Source organism: Ranitomeya imitator, chromosome 5, assembly GCF_032444005.1.
Source record: "Ranitomeya imitator isolate aRanImi1 chromosome 5, aRanImi1.pri, whole genome shotgun sequence".
Lineage (NCBI taxonomy): Eukaryota > Metazoa > Chordata > Amphibia > Anura > Dendrobatidae > Ranitomeya > Ranitomeya imitator.
In genome coordinates, this window is record NC_091286.1 from 402,248,042 (window position 1) to 402,266,847 (window position 18,806).

Consider the following 18,806-nt stretch of genomic DNA (forward strand, 5'->3'; position numbering starts at 1 on the left):
GGGGTGATTGGAGCACGGGGGGAGCGGACAAGAGCACGGGGGGGAGCGGAGCACTGGACGGAGGGGAGCCGGAGCAGTGTACCGGCCAGATCGGAGGGCTGGGGGGGCGATCGGTGGGGTGGGGTGGGGGCACACTAGTATTTCCAGCCATGGCCGATGATATTTCAGCATCGGCCATGGCTGGATTGTAATATTTCACCCGTTATAATAGGTGAAATATTACAAATCGCTCTGATTGGCAGTTTCACTTTCAACAGCCAATCAGAGCGATCGTAGCCACAAGGGGGTGAAGCCACCCCCCCTGGGCTAAACTACCACTCCCCCTGTCCCTGCAGATCGGGTGAAATGGGAGTTAACCCTTTCACCCGATCTGCAGGGACGCGATCTTTCCATGACGCCGCATAGGCGTCATGGGTCGGAATGGCACCGACTTTCATGACGCCTACGTGGCGTCATGGGTCGGGAAGGGGTTAATGATTGTTCTGCGCTGATAGATTTCTGGACGGCCTAACTAAGCCGGCCATTAAATGACAGTGCCGATCAGTTTGAATAAACCCAACTGGCAGTCATTTAGTGGTTGGCTAGTATATATGGACCTTTCATCCCATATGTAGATGGCTATAGTGGTTGGCTAGTGTATATGGACCTTTCGTCCCGTCTGTAGATGGCTATAGTGTTTGGCTAGTGTATATGGACCTTCCATCCCATCTGTAGATGGCTATAGTGGTTGGCTAGTGTATATGGACCTTTCGTCCTATCTGTAGATGGCTATAGTGTTTTGCTAGTGTATATGGACCTTTTGTCCCGTCTGTAGATGGCTATAGTGGTTGGCTAGTGTATATGGACCTTTCGTCCCGTCTGTAGATGGCTATAGTGGTTGGCTAGTGTATATGGACCTTTTGTCCCGTCTGTAGATGGCTATGGTGGTTGGCTAGTGTATATGGACCTTTCATCCTATATGTAGATGGCTATAGTGGTTGGCTAGTGTATATGGACCTTTCATCTCATCTGTAGATGGCTATAGTGTTTGGCTAGTGTATTATTATTATTATTATTATTACTTATTATTATAGCGCCATTTATTCCATGGTGCTTTACATGTGGGGAGGGGTATACATAATAAAACAAGTACAATAATCTTGAACAATACAAGTCACAACTGGTACAGGAGGAGAGAAGACCCTGCCCGCGAGGGCTCACAATCTACAAGGGATGGGTGAGGATACAGTAGGTAGGGTAGAGCTGGCCGTGCAGCGGTTTGGTCGATCGGCGGTTACTGCAGGTAGTAGGCTTGTCGGAAGAGGTGGGTCTTCAGGTTCTTTTATATAGTGTATATGGACCTTCCATCCCATCTGTAGATGGCTATAGTGGTTGGCTAGTGTATATGGACCTTTCGTCCCATCTGTAGATGGCTATAGTGCTTTGCTAGTGTATATGGACCTTTCGTCCCGTCTGTAGATGGCTATAGTGTTTGGCTAGTGTATATGGACCTTTATCCCATCTGTAGATGGCTATAGTGGTTAGCTAGTGTATATGGACCTTTAGCCCGTCTGTAGATGGCTATAGTGGTTGGCTAGTGTATATGGACCTTTATCCTGTCTGTAGATGGCTATAGTGGTTGGCTAGTGTATATGGACCTTTCGTCCCATCTGTAGATGGCTATAGTGGTTAGCTAGTGTATATGGACCTTTCATCCCATCTGTAGATGGCTATAGTGGTTGGCTAGTGTATATGGACCTTTCATCCTATATGTAGATGGCTATAGTGGTTGGCTAGTGCATATGGACCTTTCGTCCCATCTATAGATGACTATAGTGTTTGGCTAGTGTATATTATGGACCTTCCATCCCATCTGTAGATGGCTATAGTGGTTGGCTAGTGCATATGGACCTTTAGTCCCATCTGTAGATGGCTATAGTGATTGGCTAGTGTATATTATGGACCTTCCATCCCATCTGTAGATGGCTATAGTGGTTAGCTAGTGTATATGGACCTTCCATCCCATCTGTAGATGGCTAGAGTGGTTGGCTAGTGTTTATGGACCTTCCGTCCCATCTGTAGATGACCATAGTGGTTGGCTAGTGTATATGGACCTTTCGTTACGTCTGTAGATGGCTATAATCGTGGTTGGCTAGTGTATATGGACCTTTCGTCCCGTCTGTAGATGGCTATATTGTTTGGCTAGTGTATATGGACCTTTTGTCCCGTCTGTAGATGGCTATAGTGGTTGGCTAGTGTATATGGACCTTTCATCCTATATGTAGATGGCTATAGTGGTTGGCTAGTGTATATGGACCTTTCATCTCATCTGTAGATGGCTATAGTGTTTGGCTAGTGTATTATTATTATTATTATTATTATTATTTATTATTATAGCGCCATTTATTCCATGGCGCTTTACATGTGGGGAGGGGTATACATAATAAAACAAGTACAATAATCTTGAACAATACAAGTCACAACTGGTACAGGAGGCGACAGGACCCTGCCCGCGAGGGCTCACAATCTACAAGGGATGGGTGAGGATACAGTAGGTAGGGTAGAGCTGGCCGTGCAGCGGTTTGGTCGATCGGTGGTTACTGCAGGTAGTAGGCTTGTCGGAAGAGGTGGGTCTTCAGGTTCTTTTATATAGTGTATATGGACCTTCCATCCCATCTGTAGATGGCTATAGTGGTTGGCTAGTGTATATGGACCTTTATCCTGTCTGTAGATGGCTATAGTGGTTGGCTAGTGTATATGGACCTTTATCCTGTCTGTAGATTGCTATAGTGTTTTGCTAGTGTACATGGACCTTTCGTCCCGTCTGTAGATGGCTATAGTGTTTGGCTAGTGTATATGGACCTTTATCCCGTCTGTAGATGGCTATAGTGGTTGGCTAGTGTATATGGACCTTTATCCCGTCTGTAGATGGCTATAGTGGTTGGCTAGTGTATATGGACCTTTATCCCGTCTGTAGATGGCTATAGTGGTTGGCTAGTGTATATGGACCTTTATCCCATCTGTAGATGGCTATAGTGTTTGGCTAGTGTATATGGACCTTTATCCCGTCTGTAGATGGCTATAGTGGTTGGCTAGTGTATATGGACCTTTATCCCGTCTGTAGATGGCTATAGTGGTTGGCTAGTGTATATGGACCTTTATCCCGTCTGTAGATGGCTATAGTGGTTGGCTAGTGTATATGGACCTTTATCCCGTCTGTAGATGGCTATAGTGGTTGGCTAGTGTATATGGACCTTTATCCCATCTGTAGATGGCTATAGTGTTTGGCTAGTGTATATGGACCTTTATCCCATCTGTAGATGGCTATAGTGGTTGGCTAGTGTATATGGACCTTTATCCCGTCTGTAGATGGCTATAGTGTTTGGCTAGTGTATATGGACCTTTATCCCGTCTGTAGATGGCTATAGTGGTTGGCTAGTGTATATGGACCTTTATCCCATCTGTAGATGGCTATAGTGTTTGGCTAGTGTATATGGACCTTTATCCCGTCTGTAGATGGCTATAGTGTTTGGCTAGTGTATATGGACCTTTATCCCGTCTGTAGATGGCTATAGTGGTTGGCTAGTGTATATGGACCTTTATCCCGCCTGTAAATGGCTATAGTGGTTGGCTAGTGTATATGGACCTTTATCCCGTCTGTAGATGGCTATAGTGGTTGGCTAGTGTATATGGACCTTTATCCCATCTGTAGATGGCTAGTGTATATGGACCTTTCGTCCCATCTGTGGCTAATACGAATCCAGAGTAGTATATGTATACTGCGTGATATCCCCAGGATGCACTTTTTCAAAGACCATTGCCATTTTAATTATAGAAGACAGTACGGACTATGTTGGCCTGTGCACCATGCAGTGAACTGGTTGTGGGAGCTCCCTGCCCACCAGTACTCAGGTGGTGGACCCACACATTGTTTTACACCTCAAACAGCAGGGGACACCACATTATGTAAGCAAATGTCATAACTCTTCCCTGGATTGTTTTTATAAAAGCATGTCAGTGGCAAAAATTGTTCATTTTTATGATCTATGCAGTGGATGTGATATTTAAAGGGCTCTTTCAAGATGTTTACAAAGCTGCTGTTGGCCCCCAAAGTAACTAAAATATGTAAAACCATATAGTGGCTCATTTATTCTAGCTTCTGGTCCTCTGTCTTCCTGATGACCTTGTGGTCACCTTGGTTGCAGCAGTGACATCGCTGTTGGCCGCGGCAGTCATGTGGTGTATATGGGATGAGACCACTGCAGCCACGGTACACAGAAGAGCAGCAGGGGGGACAGCGCATGCTTCATTCAAATCATGTGGAGGATTATGATTTTTTTGACTAAGCAGTTCAAAAAACATATTGGGAAATCCCTTTAGTGGTGGTCTAAGTCCTTTAATTATCTTCCTCTAAAATTGACCATCATGGTTGTGTGTGATATTAGATTGAGGACTCTGGTGTATATATTATGTACCGTGCTACAGTATTTGCCGGTGCCATATTATCAGCAGGAATAAATAATAGCACAGCAGTTTGCTTCCACCAATGTGTTAGCGATGATCTTTGGATCCCATTGGCCTGACTGAGATTCTTCTTATTGACGTTCTACAGGAAGGGGAACCTAAATCAATGACGACGTTAGATTTCCATACTGGGGGTCTTGAGCAGTTCTAAAGGGGTTTGAACACGTAACAGATATATTGTAGGAAATGTATGTTCCACCGAGTTCCCATATGTCACCCATGTAATGTTTCCACATGTACCTATGATCTATCAGAAGATCACCCTGGCTGGATATTCCCCTTATTATCCTCACACTTGGAAGTCATGGACTGTGTAATTGAATTGTATGATTTTAATTGAATGGTTTGATTACTTTCATAGTAATGCGAGGCAGAATACAGCTTGTATGTCAGGACTACAACTGTTTCCCTATGAATAACATTATTGCTCTTTTCTGGATATATGCCTGGGTGCCCGGATTTATGCTGATTACATCCAGAATGTCATGAAGCTTAAAGGATGCGTCCACCCAGAACCAATTAATAGTTACCTTATCAAGTGACCTAGAAAAGCAGCTAACAGAAAATGTTTTCGTGGAATTATCCTTGAATAATACATAGACTGTTACAGGTTGGCTCCTATTACTCCTCTGTAAGGCCAAGTAACAGGGAGAGGCTGTGATAACCTCACATTCATCTTCATGGTAAAATCGCTGTTCAGGTGAACCAAGGATAACCGCAGAGAAACACAATAGAGGAAATAATTTATTGATAATAGTTTTTGTATAAGTAATGTTTGTATACAGTTCAAGCTAAGGGATGAAAGTGGCTCATAAGTGGAGAAAGAAGCAGATTTATCTAATATGATATATTACAAAGTTTCTTAGATTTGCCTAAACTAATGATTTATACAACGTTTGTTGCAAGTACAGTTCCTATTTACCGTATCTATTTGCATATGACTACATAATATGTGTGTACATCTCTTCATAATGAGTGAGCCACAGTAGCTTGCTTGTCGTATTGTTAGTCTAATAGAGGTTTTATTTTGCACCTCCTAATGATTTTACAGTTTTAAATCTGTTTTCATGTCTTTATGTTCCAGCTATTGCCTACAGTTCTCCATCCCGTGCACCCAAATCATTGCCTTCCCCCGGCCCGTTTATGGTTTTTTATTCTACATCATTAATATTAAGGATGTGAAAGTGTGTGCAGTGAAAGAAGGAGTAATGAAATATTGATGCAGTGATTGTCTCTTTCTCTAGAGTCCATGGTGTTGCTGGGCTCCATTGACTGCGCCCAGCTGGTGTCTTTGCTGCGGTTTCATCTCAGCAGAAAACGTCGCCTACAGCAGCTGAGAGAGAAAGAGAATGGGGGAAGGAAAGAAGTGGAGAACAGCGTGCGATTCCAGGTGAAAAGATGCATTTCATAGTAATGAAGAGTAATACAGGTGCAGGTAGGGGTAGTTACGATAGTCTATGCCTGGCTGGATGGACTGCTGCATTTCTCAGCTTCAATCTGCCTATGGTTGTAAATGCTACATACCGTGCCACTGGGTGAATGAACACTCTCCCATTATAATAAAATGGCCATTTCAACGTACCCAATTTTGCCAGGAGACAACCCCTCACTCTCTGTTCACTCGTTCAACTATTCTGTTCTCCCCGTCGTTCTAATAAGAAGCGTGCACTTTTTAAAGGGGTTGTTCATCAGAACAAAAATATGTCCCTCTGTGTTTGAAATGTTACATCACAACACGTAGTAATGCACTTTATTTTTTAAATGTGTGATATTCCATTTTCAGTGTTCTGGCATCTCTTCCATGTTGGATTTGACACAGGAGAGAGAACTTCCTGTGCCGACATATAACTAGTAACATGTACAATAGGGGCTGTCTGACCGGCTCATTTCAATAGCTAGGCAGGTCCCCTCTTCGGTCTGTGTGTCAGCCATGACTGTGAAGGAGGCTGGCCTAGCTATTGCAATGTGCCTGTCAGCCAGCCCCCTACATACAGATCACTGGTCAGGAGTATACAACGGAAGCTCTCTCTTAAATTATATATTATTATATTATGATATACGTTTCTTTGTTTATCTCAATTTATTAAACAAACTCTACTCTTGATCATTTGGGGCTATACTGTACAAGTCGTTTTCCTTTGTGTGGCAGTAGAGTTTTGTGTTCACATGCTGGTATTTTTTTTTAGATAGAAACTGAGGAGTCCACGTTTTCTCCACCTCGAGTCGGGGAAAATCGAAAACCCCTTAAACCTGCTCTGAAACGCAACCAGAGTAGCCTGATGGAAAATTCCCAAGGTACCTCAAATTCTGCAGTTAGTATGTGATGTCCAGCAAGAGAAGAGCAGAGGAAAAGGGAATGGAAACCAAATTGTGTTCTCTTTTACTTACAGATGATTCTGATCCTTCTGTAGCTGCCTTGAAAAATATATTCTGTGCCAAAGACTTAACTGAGAATCTGGAGGTAAGGAGGCAGCCATATTGCCTTGCCTGTGCTTAATGCTTTATGCATTCTCATATCTATGTATTCCATTCAGACCTGCCTCTGTCTCGGATATCACTCACCCACTAACCATCCCTCTGCTTTGCCCTTTCACTCTATTGTTAGTCACCATGTAGTGCTCAAATTTGTTTTCTATGTTGTAACATAAGTCCCCCAAGAATCCTGCATCTGCCTCAAAGGTTAAAGGCAAACGAATACGGATATGTATTAAGGTAGGTCCACAATTAGTTGCGTTTCCACTAATCTACTGCATGTTCTGCTATGTATGGTATTGTGCTTGTTGAGTCCGTGCATGCGCTGTCTATACCACAAATGTGACCGATCAAGACATTGCCATTAAAATTCTAATGAAATCCTCTACGGATGAGTAATGCTCAGTCAATTCCCTGCTATAATTATCTATGTGCAGCCCCATATGGCTTAAAATAAAATAGCTCTTGTGTTTCAGGGAGAAGACATGGATGAGATCGATACAATGACACAATCACAGGTGAGTCTGCATCAGGATGGGTATTACATTGAGAGCTTTGCTTCTGCTCCTTTATTACTTCGTTACATTCCGAAAACGGCACACAGCCCAGCATTAGCGCAGGCCTTTAAAACACAAACTTGGTTTACATATCTAAAATGTCATTGTATAGTTAAAAAGAGTCCAAAGTAATGAATGAGTTAACGTTACACTACTTATCCAAATCTGCAAGTGTTCCAACACTGTGTTTGTACATCGAACAATGCTCAGCATAAATGAGTACATGTAAGATTAATCCTATAACTTTCATTGCAAAGTCTTCAGTTATATGCAAATTGGTGGATGCAAAAATGACTACACTCATATCAAAAACTATTAACCCCTTAGCGACCGCCGATACGCCTTTTAACGGCGGCCGCTAAGGGTACTTAAACCACAGCGCCGTTAATTAACGGCGCTGTGGAAAAAGTGAATAGCGCCCCCCAGAGGCCGATTTTCTCCGGGGTCTCGGCTGCCGGGGGTAGCCGAGACCCCAGAGAACATGATTCGGGGGTTTTTTAACCCACCCCGCATTTGCGATCGCCGGTAATTAACCGTTTACCGGCGATCGCAAAAAAAAACAAAAAAAACGCGATCTCTTTTTAATTTCTCTGTCCTCCGATGTGATCGCACATCGGAGGACAGAGAAAAGGGGTCCCAGGTGGCCCCCCCAATACTCACCTAGCTCCCCCGATGCTCCTCGTGTCTCCCGGTGGGCGCCGCCATCTTCAAAATGGCGGGCGCATGCGCAGTGCGCCCGCCGGCCGGCAGCGGGAGAATCTTTGGGGTCTCGGCTGCCGGGGGTAGCCGAGACCCCAAAGAGCATGATCGGGGTCGGTTTTACCAACCCCTGTTTTGCGATCGCCGGTAATTAACTGTTTACCGGCGACCGCAAAAAAAAAAAAAAAAAAGTAAAGTGTAATTCTCTGTCCTCTGATGTGATCGCACATCAGAGGACAGAGAAATAGGGGGATTCGGGGACCCTACAATACTCACCTGTGTCCCTGGATCCTCTTGCTGCTCCTCCTGGCCGCCGGCAGAAGAACATGGCGGGCGCATGCGCAGTGCGCCCGTCATCTGTCTCCATCTGCCGGCCGGCAGGAGAACAGCAGTTGGGGCTAAAATTAGGGGTAGCGTTAGGGGTAGGGTTAGGGGTAGGGTTAGGTTAGGGGTAGGGTTAGGGCTAGGGTTAGGGCTAGGGTTGGGGCTAAATTTAGGGTTAGGGTTGGGGCTAAATTTAGGGTTAGGGTTGGGGCTAAATTTAGGGTTAGGCTTCTTACACACTTACGTCGGTACGGGGCGCGTCGGCCCGACATACCGACGCACGTTGTGAAAATTGTGCACAACGTGGGCAGCAGCTGTAGTTTTTCAACGCATCCGCTGCCCAATCTATGTCCTGGGGAGGAGGGGGCGGAGTTACGGCCACGCATGCGCGGTCAGAAATGGCGGATGCGACGTACAAAAAAAAACGTTTCATTGAACGTTTTTTTGTGCCGACGGTCCGCCAAAACACAACTGATCCAGTGCACGACGGACGCGACGTGTGGCCATCCGTCACGATCCGTCGGCAATACAAGTCTATGGGCAAAAAACGCATCCTGCGGGCACATTTGCAGGATCCGTTTCTTGTCCAAAACGACGGATTGCGACGGAATGCCAAACGACGCAAGTGTGAAAGTAGCCTTAGGGCTAGGGTTAGGGTTGGGGCTAAAGTTAGGGCTAGGGTTGGGGCTAAAGTTAGGGTTAGAGCTGGGATTAGGGTTAGGGTTTGGATTAGGGTTGGTATTAGGGTTAGGGTTGGCATTAGGGTTACGCTTGGGATTAGGGTTAGGTTTAGGATTAGGGTTAAGGTTAGGGTTGTGATTAGGGGTGTATTGGGATTAGGGTTAGGTTTGAGGTTAGGGTTGAGATTAGGATTAGGGGTGTGTTGGATTTAGGGTTATGGTTGACATTAGGGTTGTTTTGGGGTAAGGGTTGTGATTATGGTTAGGGTTAGTGATTAGGATTATGGATCAGGTTGGGATTAGGGTTAGGGGTGTGTTGGGGTTAGGGTTGGAGCTAGAATTGGGGGGTTTCCACTGTTTAGGTACATCAGGGGGTCTCCAAACACGACAGCCAATTTTGCGCTCAAAAAGTCAAATGGTGCTCCCTCACTTCTGAGCTCTGCCGTGCGCCCAAACAGTGGGTTACCCCCACATATGGGGCATCAGCGTACTCGGGATAAATTGGACAACAACTTCTGGGGTCCAATTTCTCTTGTTACCCTTGTGAAAATAAAAACTTGGGGGCTACAATATCTTTTTTGTGAAAAAAAAAATATTTTTTATTTTCACGACTCTGCATTCTAAACTTCTGTGAAGCACTTGGGCATTCAAAGTTCTCACCACACATCTAGATAAGTTCCTTGGGGGGTCTAGTTTCCAAAATGGGGTCACTTGTGGGGGGTTACTACAGTTTAGGTACATCAGGGGCTCTGCAATCGCAACATAATGCCCACAGACCATTCTATCAAAGTCTGCATTCCAAAAAGGCGCTCCTACCCTTCCGAGCTCTGCCGTGCGCCCAAACAGTGGTTTACCCCCACATATGGCGCATCAGCGTACTCGGGATAAATTGGACAACAACTATTGCAGTCCAATTTTTCCTGTTACCCTTGTGAAAATAAACACTTGGGGGCTAAAAAATCTTTTTTGTGGAAAAAAAAAATATTTTTTATTTTCACGGCTCTGCATTATTAACTTCTGTGAAGCACTTGGGCATTCAAGGTTCTCACCACACATCTAGATAAGTTCCTTGGGGGGTCTAGTTTCCAAAATGGGGTCACTTGTGGGGGATTTCTACTGTTTAGGCACATCAGGGGCTCTCCAAACGCGACATGGCGTCCGATCTCAATTCCAGCCAATTCTACATTGAAAAAGTAAAACGGCACTCTTTCTCTTACAAGCTCTGCGGTGCGCCCTAACAGTGGTTTACCCCCACGTATTGGGTATCAGCGTACTCAGGAGAAATTGCACAACAACTTTAGTGGTCTAATTTCTCTTGTTACCCTTGTGAAAAGAAAAATTTGTGAGCAAAAAGATCATTTTTGTAGAAAAAATGCAATTTTTTTTTTCACGACTCTACGTTATAAACTTCTGTGAAGCACATGGGGGTTCAAAGTGCTCGCCACACATCTAGATAAGTTCCTTAAGGGGTCTAGTTTCCAAAATGGTGTCACTTGTGGGGGGTTTCCACTGTTTAGGCACATCAGGGGCTCTCGAAACGCGACATGGCGTCCGATCTCAATTCCAGCCAATTCTACATTGAAAAAGTAAAACGGCACTCCTTCTCTTCCAAGCTCTGCGGTGCGCCCTAACAGTGGTTTACCCCCACATATTGGGTATCAGCGTACTCAGGAGAAATTGCACAACAACTTTTGTGGTCTAATTTCTCCTGTTACCCTTGTGAAAATAAGAATTTGTGGGCGAAAAGATCATTTTTGTGTAAGCAAAAGCGATTTTTTATTTTCACGGCTCTACGTTATAAACTTCTGTGAAGCACTTGGGGGTTCAAAGTGCTCACCACACATCTAGATAAGTTCCTTAAGGGGTCTAGTTTCCAAAATGGTGTCACTTGTGGGGAGTTTCCACTGTTTAGGCACATCAGGGGCTCTCTAAACGTGACATGGCGTCCGATCTCAATTCCAGCCAATTCTGCATTGAAAAAGTCAAACGGCGCTCCTTCACTTCTAAGTTCTGCGGTGCGCCCAAAAAGTGGTTTACCCCCACATATGGGGTATTGGCGTATTCAGGAGAAATTGCATAACAAAATTTATGGTTACATTTCTGTTTTTACACTTGTGAAAATAAAAAATATGGTTCTGAATTAAGATGTTTGCAAAAAAAAGTTAAATGTTCATTTTTTCCTTCCACATTGTTTCAGTTCCTGTGAAGCACGTAAAGGGTTAATAAACTTCTTGAATGTGGTTTTGAGAACCTTGAGGGGTGTAGTTTTTAGAATGGTGTCACACTTCATTATTTTCTATCATATAGACCCCTCAAAATAACTTCAAATGTGATGTGGTCCCTAAAAAAAAATGGTGTTGTAAAAATGAGAAATTGCTGGTCAACTTTTAACCCTTATAACTCCCTAACAAAAAAAAATTTTGTTTCCAAAATTGTGCTGATGTAAAGTAGACATGTGGGAAATGTTATTTATTAACTATTTTTCATGACATATCTCTCTGATTTAAGGGCATAAAAATACAAAGTTTGAAAATTGCAAAATTTTAAAACTTTTCGCCATATTTCCGTTTTTTTCATAAATAATCGCAAGTAATATCGAAGAAATGTTACCACTAACATGAAGTACAATATGTCACGAAAAAACAATCTCAGAATCAGCGGGATCCGTTGAAGCGTTCCAGAGTTATAACCTCATAAAGTGACAGTGGTCAGAATTGCAAAAATTGGCCTGGTCATTAAGTACCAAATTGGCTCTGTCACTAAGGGGTTAAACCTAGTATTTTGTATGACCTCTATGATTTTTAAGGAGAGCACCAAGTCTTCTGGGCATGGAATGAAGTTGTTGGCGACATATTGCAACTTCTATTTTCATTATCCTTTTAGAGAATGAATGATGGACGGAGAGTGAAGCACTACTTGTCTCTTCAGAATTCCCCATAGGTGTTTGATTGCATTAAGATCAGGAGACAAACATGGCCACTGAATCACTCTCACCCTGTTTTTCAGAAATACAACAAATGTGCAACAAATCATGTTTGAAAAGTGCAAGTCTACCAAGTGCACAGAGTGATGGTAGCATTTTCACTTTTAATATAGAGCAGTACATCTGTGAATTCATGATACCATTAATGAAATGTACTTCCCTAACACCAGCAGTACGCATGCAGTCAGGGCCGGTTTTAGGCAAAGTGGGGCCCTAGGCAAAGTTCAAAATGGGGCCCCAAATGCTAACATTTTGCACATCACACAGAAGCATTTCGGTTGTACTTACATGCACTGATCTCAGGCCGCTAAACGAGTGTGATCAACAATACTGAAGTCGTTGGACGCTTGTGTCCCAGCCTCTTTCCACCGTCTGAGAAAGAATGATGGGACAGAACCATCACTAATAGATCACTAACAGATCACCATACAGTATCATGTTATCAGCAGTACATCTACTGTTTACACAGGCGATGTTCTGCTGAGAACAAGAATTTTTATTCCGGCATAAACAATCCAATCACCCAATGAATATGCTGCATTTTGCTTGTTTGGTAAAATACACCCCATACTCCTCCATATATTATAATGTGCACCACAGTCCTCCATATTGTAAAATGTATAATACACTCCTCATAATCCTCCATATAGTATTATACACTTCCCATAGTCCTCCATATAGTATAATACACTCCTCATAGTCCTCCATATATTAAAATATACTCCTCAGTCCTCCATATAGCATAATACACTCCTCACAGTGCTCCATAAAGTATAATGCACCGCCATAGTCATCCATGTAGTACAATTCACTTCCCATAGTATAATGCACCCCATAGTTCTTCATAGAGTATAACGTTTTCCCCATAGTCCTCGATACAGTATAATGCAGCCCACATATAGTATAATGTTGCCACCTCACAGAGTATAATGCAGCCCCTCCACAAAGTATAATGTAACCTCCCTATAGAATATAATGCAGCCCCCACAGTAGTATACAGCAGAGCCCACAGTAGTATATAGCACTGCCCACAGTAGTATATAGCACAGCCCACAGTAGTATACAGCAGAGCCCACAGTAGTATACAGCAGAGCACACAAGAGTATACAGCACAGCTCACATCCCCCCTTCCCTCCCCGCCTCTCTCCTCTCAAGAAAGGCCGCACAGTCCAGTAAAAAAAAACACAAGCTCCTTACCTCTCCCCAAGCCCGCGCTGCTCCCTGCTCCTGTGTCGGCGGCTGCCGCAGCACTGCCTGGGTCACAGTGAGTGCATGCGCACCCGCTGTGTCAGAGGCAGAGTGGGGAATGATGGGAGAGGGAGCGTCGGGTGATGCTCTCTCCTTCTATCATTGCTTTGAACTGTACCGGCAGACGCCGGTATAGTTCAATGCGGCGGGGGAGTCGGCGCTGCCTCACAGGGGCCCCATAGCGGCTGCGTGACTTGCCGCTAGCTGGGGGCCCCTGGGGGAGTGGGGGCCCCAGGCAGCTGCCTGGTCTGCCTGCCCCTAACGCCGGCCCTGCATGCAGTCCCGCATAAGTTCACTGCCACCACCATGTCTCACCGTAGGCAGCATGCATTTTTTCTTTGTTATCCTCACTAACAGGTTAATAGCATTTAAAGATTCTATTTAAGCAGAATTTTGCATCAAAACTTTAGTTTTGCTCCTAAGATTGTCATTGGGGGTGTACTCATTTTTGTAACTTGTTCTTGAATAAATTTGTGGGAAATACAATATTTTTTGGGTGTGCAAAATAACAAATCTAGTTTGCTATCCATGGGCACATTTGGTCTAGTATTTTCCATTATGGTACCCCATAAAAATGTTGATTCTAAAAAGAAGCTAAAGGTTTTTTGACAAATCTGTCTTTATGTACTCATTTATGCTGAGCACTGTATATTCATATGTCGCTGTGATTGAAGGGGTTATTCAGGACTTCTGTTTTGTTTTCCAATGGGGCTTGGAACGTATCGGCAGGAAGTGATGATCTCTCCCGGCTTAGGTGACAATTCTGCTACTTCATTTCACACCACATTAAGGCCATGTTCACACGATCCTGATTTCCCTGCTGTTTTTTCTGCACTAAAAACCGCAGCTCTTGGCAGAAAACGCAGGTCCTTTTTTTGGTGCGTTTTTTAGTGCGTTTTTTTATGCAGTTTTCTATGCAGAGTCTGTGTGTTTTCTAGGAAGTTTTTTAGGGTTAAAATGGCTGAAAATACCCTAACCCTACCCCGAACCCTAACCCTACCCCTAACCCTACCCCTACCCCTAACCCTATTCTAACCTTAGTGGAAAAAAAAAATTCTTTATTTTTTTATTGTCCCTACCTATGGGGGTGACAAAGGGGGGGGGGGGGGGGTCATTTACTATTTTTTATATTTTGATCACTGAGATAGGTTATATCTCAGTGATCAAAATGCACTTTGGAACGAATCTGCCGGCTGGCAGATTCGGCGGGCGCACTGCGCATGCGCCCGCCATTTTGGAAGATGGCGGCGCCCAGGGAGAAGACGGACGGACACCGGGAGGCCGGGTAAGTATAAGGGGGGAGATGAGGGCACGGGGGGGGGGCGTCGGAGCACGGGGGGGTGGCATCGGAGCATGGGGGGGTGGGATTGGGGCACGGGGGGGCAGCCACACTGCAGCGGTTCTGCACCACAAACCGCAGAAAACCCGCAGATATTTTTTTCATCTGCGGGTTTTACTGCGGGTTTGACCTCACAATGGAGGTCTATGGGTGCAGAACCGCTGCTGTTTTACAAAAAGAAGTGACATGGTACTTCTTTTTTACCGCAGCTATTCAGCGCGGCTTTCTTAGTTATTTCCCGCATCATGTGCACAGTGGTTCCTGTTTTCCATAGGGTACAGTGTACTGTACCCTGCATGGAAAACAGCTGCGGACCCGCAGCGGCAAAATCGCGGCGGTTCCGCAGTAAAAAACGCACTGTGTGAACATGGCCTAACAGAGCAATTTTTTCTCTTCCATTCTGCTGTGTCGAGGGAGCACGACTGCTGACATCATGCTGCTTTACAGCCGGCTCCCCACAGTTAGGAAGGGGAGCTTGCTGTCAATTAGCATGATGTCCACAGTGATGCCACGTCAGCAGAACAGAAGAAAAGGAGCTGGTCTGTTCATGTGAGGTCAAAAGCAGCAGAAGAGTCGCCAGCAGGAGTGTTCCATGACCGCTCAAAGCCAGAAAGAACAGCCAGGCAGTTATCAGCTACAAGGAAAAAAATAAAACATTTAACCAAAACCCCTGTTCTGTCTCTTACCATGCATCAGTGCAAACTTGAATTAAAACACATTCATACCACCTCTGAAGCCTCCTCAAATGTTTTGCCTGAATCACAGTGTCATCAGGGGTACACGACACAAGTGCAACTAGCCTCCGATGGCGTCTCCCCACTGCATAGTTTTATGTGGTTCACAAATATAAATTACAAAATTAGGTAAAAACTGACTTGAATGCAAAGCAGTAGGAATGATGGGTAGAAAGGGGTTAACAGCTTACATGTATATGTCTTCTTGCCAATCTATAGGTGCACATTAATGGAAACCGTTGGTGACATTTGGCTATCCATCCAGTATGCTTATTATGCTATTTGATCAGTGACATGTGAAGGAGGACACAAGCAGGACCGGGACGTCACGGACACTGCTAGATCATTGCACTGACACAAGACTTGCTCGCTTTAATACATTGTGTTTTGGATGAACTGCCTACTTGTGTCTCCTTGTAAATGAAAAAAAGGATTATTGTCACATTCTTTAACAATTCTGTCTGGGACAAGCTGCTTAGAGTAGTTCTATATGGAGGTGGTGTTAGGTTTATTGTGGCTAATGCAAATTCCCTGAATGTTGCCCAGTGCTGTACAAAGCAGGATTTATACCCTTACCTGATATTCTGAGCAGATGTATTGGTTCTTACTTTCTACTCCCGAATAATGTATAAATAATGGAACATATTCTGTATTACTTTTTTTATTACTTTTTTATTACTTTTGTATTATTACATTTCTATGCAGTCTAGAAGCAACAAGACTCCTTTTTATAACCCAGAGCCACATAAAGTAGCGCGTTTTAGGGAATTGCATAAATCTCAGATAAAGATGTATACTGCTGTCAAATGTGTTATTATAGTAGAGAGGGTTATTATGCAGTTTTTATGAACATTTATTCCATTTTGATATGCACATTTCTTTTTTTTATGGAAAAAGGATAAAAAAAGCAATAGTATTTGTTTGTTTTTTACTAAGCCTGAGATTGTATAATTATGAAATCTTTTTCACTAGATTCTAGAATGGGAAGAGCTTCAACTGGATGAAACAATCAACTTCAACAACTGCAAAATTGACCCAGCACCATTCCAGTTGGTGGAAAGAACATCACTACATAAAGTACAGTGCCTTCTATCTATCTATCTATCTATCTATCTATCTATCTATCTATCTATCTATCTATCTATCTATCTATCTATCACAAATGCTTAATTTTAAAGGAATCTGTAGCCAGATATTTTCCAGCTAATCCAACAGCAACACGATGTAGGGGCAGAGCCTCTGATACTAGCTATATGTCACTTATGGAGCTGCTTGCTGTTGTTTTGATATTTCACTGATTAACCAGCAGCAGAATATCACTAGAGGACTTATAAGCTTGCTGACATTAAGTCCTCCATATTAATGACCTCAACATAACCCACCCCTACCACCGATTGGCAGCTTTCTGACTATCCACAGTGTACACAGAAAGCTGCCAATCAGTGGTGCGGGCGGGGTTAGTTGAGCTCAGCATTCAGAGAACTGGTAGATCTGCAGCAGAGAAAACTATGTGTCATGGCTCTGGACGGGAATTCCTTTCCCCATCCTGGGCTGTACAGAGTTAACTTTGCTGGCCTCCTTTTGGTTTGGAGAGGACTATATTAATCCGCTCTCCTTTGTGGGGGGTTTGTCAGTGATAGTTCTGTCCTCGGCTGAGCAGCTGACCTTGCTATACCTGTGTATACTGTTTGTTCCTGTGTGCTTGTCTAGTGTATGATCCGGCTTGTCCCTCGTTTTGTGTCTGCGCTCTGATTCTGTACTTCTGGTATTTCTCTGGTTCTGGTCCCTGGCTTGCTCTCTGACTGCCCTCCTTGTCTGTGCCCTTGGTTACTGCGTTCCTGTCTGGCTTTTCTGACTTCGGCTTGTATTTGATGATTCTTTAATCTGTGTCCTTGGATACTGCGTTGCCCTGCTATCATATCAGGCTTGTCTGACCACTCTCTCTCCCTTGTACGGAGCCTAGCTCCTTCTCCAGCCAGTCCCCTTGTGATCACGTGTCTCAGGTCCTGGTAGTGCAGCTCGGCGCTTAGCTCCTTCCCCGGCCAGTCCCCCTGTGATCACGTGTCTCAGGTCCTGGTAGTGCAGCTCGGAGCTTAGCTCCTTCTCCGGCCAGTCCCCCTGTGATCACGTGTCTCAGGTCCTGGTAGTGCAGCTCGGAGCTTAGCTCCTTCTTCTCCAGCCAGTCCCCCTGTGATCACGTGTCTCAGGTCCTGGTAGTGCAGCTCGGCGCTTAGCTCCTTCTCCGGCCAGTCCCCCTGTGATCACGTGTCTCAGGTCCTGGTAGTGCAGCTCGGAGCTTAGCTCCTTCTCCAGCCAGTCCCCCTTTGATCACGTGTCTCAGGTCCTGGTAGTGCAGCTCGGAGCTTAGCTCCTTCTTCTCCAGCCAGTCCCCCTGTGATCACGTGTCTCAGGTCCTAGTAGTGTAGCTCGGAGCTTAGCTCCTTCTCTGGCCAGTCCCCTGTGATCACGTGTCTCAGGTCCTGGTAGTGCAGCTCGGAGCTTAGCTCCTTCTTCTCCAGCCAGTCCCCCTGTGATCACGTGTCTCAAGTCCTGGTAGTGCAGCTCGGCGCTTAGCTCCTTCTCCGGCCAGTCCCCCTGTGATCACGTGTCTCAGGTCCTGGTAGTGCAGCTCGGAGCTTAGCTCCTTCTCCAGCCAGTCTCCCTGTGATCACGTGTCTCAGGTCCTGGTAGTGCAGCTCGGAGCTTAGCTCCTTCTTCTCCAGCCAGTCCCCCTGTGATCACGTGTCTCAGGTCCTGGTAGTGCAGCTCGGAGCTTAGCTCCTTCTTCTCCAGCCAGTCCCCCTGTGATCACGTGTCTCAGCTCCTGGTAGTGCAGCTCGGCGCTTAGCTCCTTCTTCTCCAGCCAGTCCCCCTGTGATCACGTGTCTCAGGTCCTGGTAGTGCAGCTCGGAGCTTAGCTCCTTCTTCTCCAGCCAGTCCCCCTGTGATCATGTGTCTCAGGTCCTGGTAGTGCAGCTCGGAGCTTAGCTCCTTCTTCTCCAGCCAGTCCCCCTGTGATCACGTGTCTCAGGTCCTGGTAGTGCAGCTCGAAGCTTAGCTCCTTCTTCTCCAGCCAGTCCCCCTGTGATCACGTGTCTCAAGTCCTGGTAGTGCAGCTCGGCGCTTAGCTCCTTCTCCGGCCAGTCCCCCTGTGATCACGTGTCTCAGGTCCTGGTAGTGCAGCTCGGAGCTTAGCTCCTTCTCCAGCCAGTCCCCCTGTGATCACGTGTCTCAGGTCCTGGTAGTGCAGCTCGGAGCTTAGCTCCT

The 18,806-nt window shown here is 45.0% G+C and overlaps 1 protein-coding gene across 2 annotated transcripts in view; it reads left to right on the plus strand.

Annotated features, from left to right (window-relative positions):
- The window catches only part of CLCN2 (chloride voltage-gated channel 2), a 237,350-nt gene that overhangs the window by 213,093 nt on the left and 5,451 nt on the right, over positions 1-18,806 (plus strand). The window contains exons 17-22 of one of the 2 annotated variants that reach the window (XM_069726937.1): positions 5,748-5,893; positions 6,690-6,798; positions 6,894-6,964; positions 7,153-7,215; positions 7,452-7,493; positions 16,512-16,616. In XM_069726937.1, coding sequence (XP_069583038.1) covers positions 5,748-5,893; positions 6,690-6,798; positions 6,894-6,964; positions 7,153-7,215; positions 7,452-7,493; positions 16,512-16,616 — 536 coding nt within the window. The remainder of the gene's footprint in view (positions 1-5,747; positions 5,894-6,689; positions 6,799-6,893; positions 6,965-7,152; positions 7,216-7,451; positions 7,494-16,511; positions 16,617-18,806) is intronic. The other variant, XM_069726938.1, reaches the window with a different exon arrangement.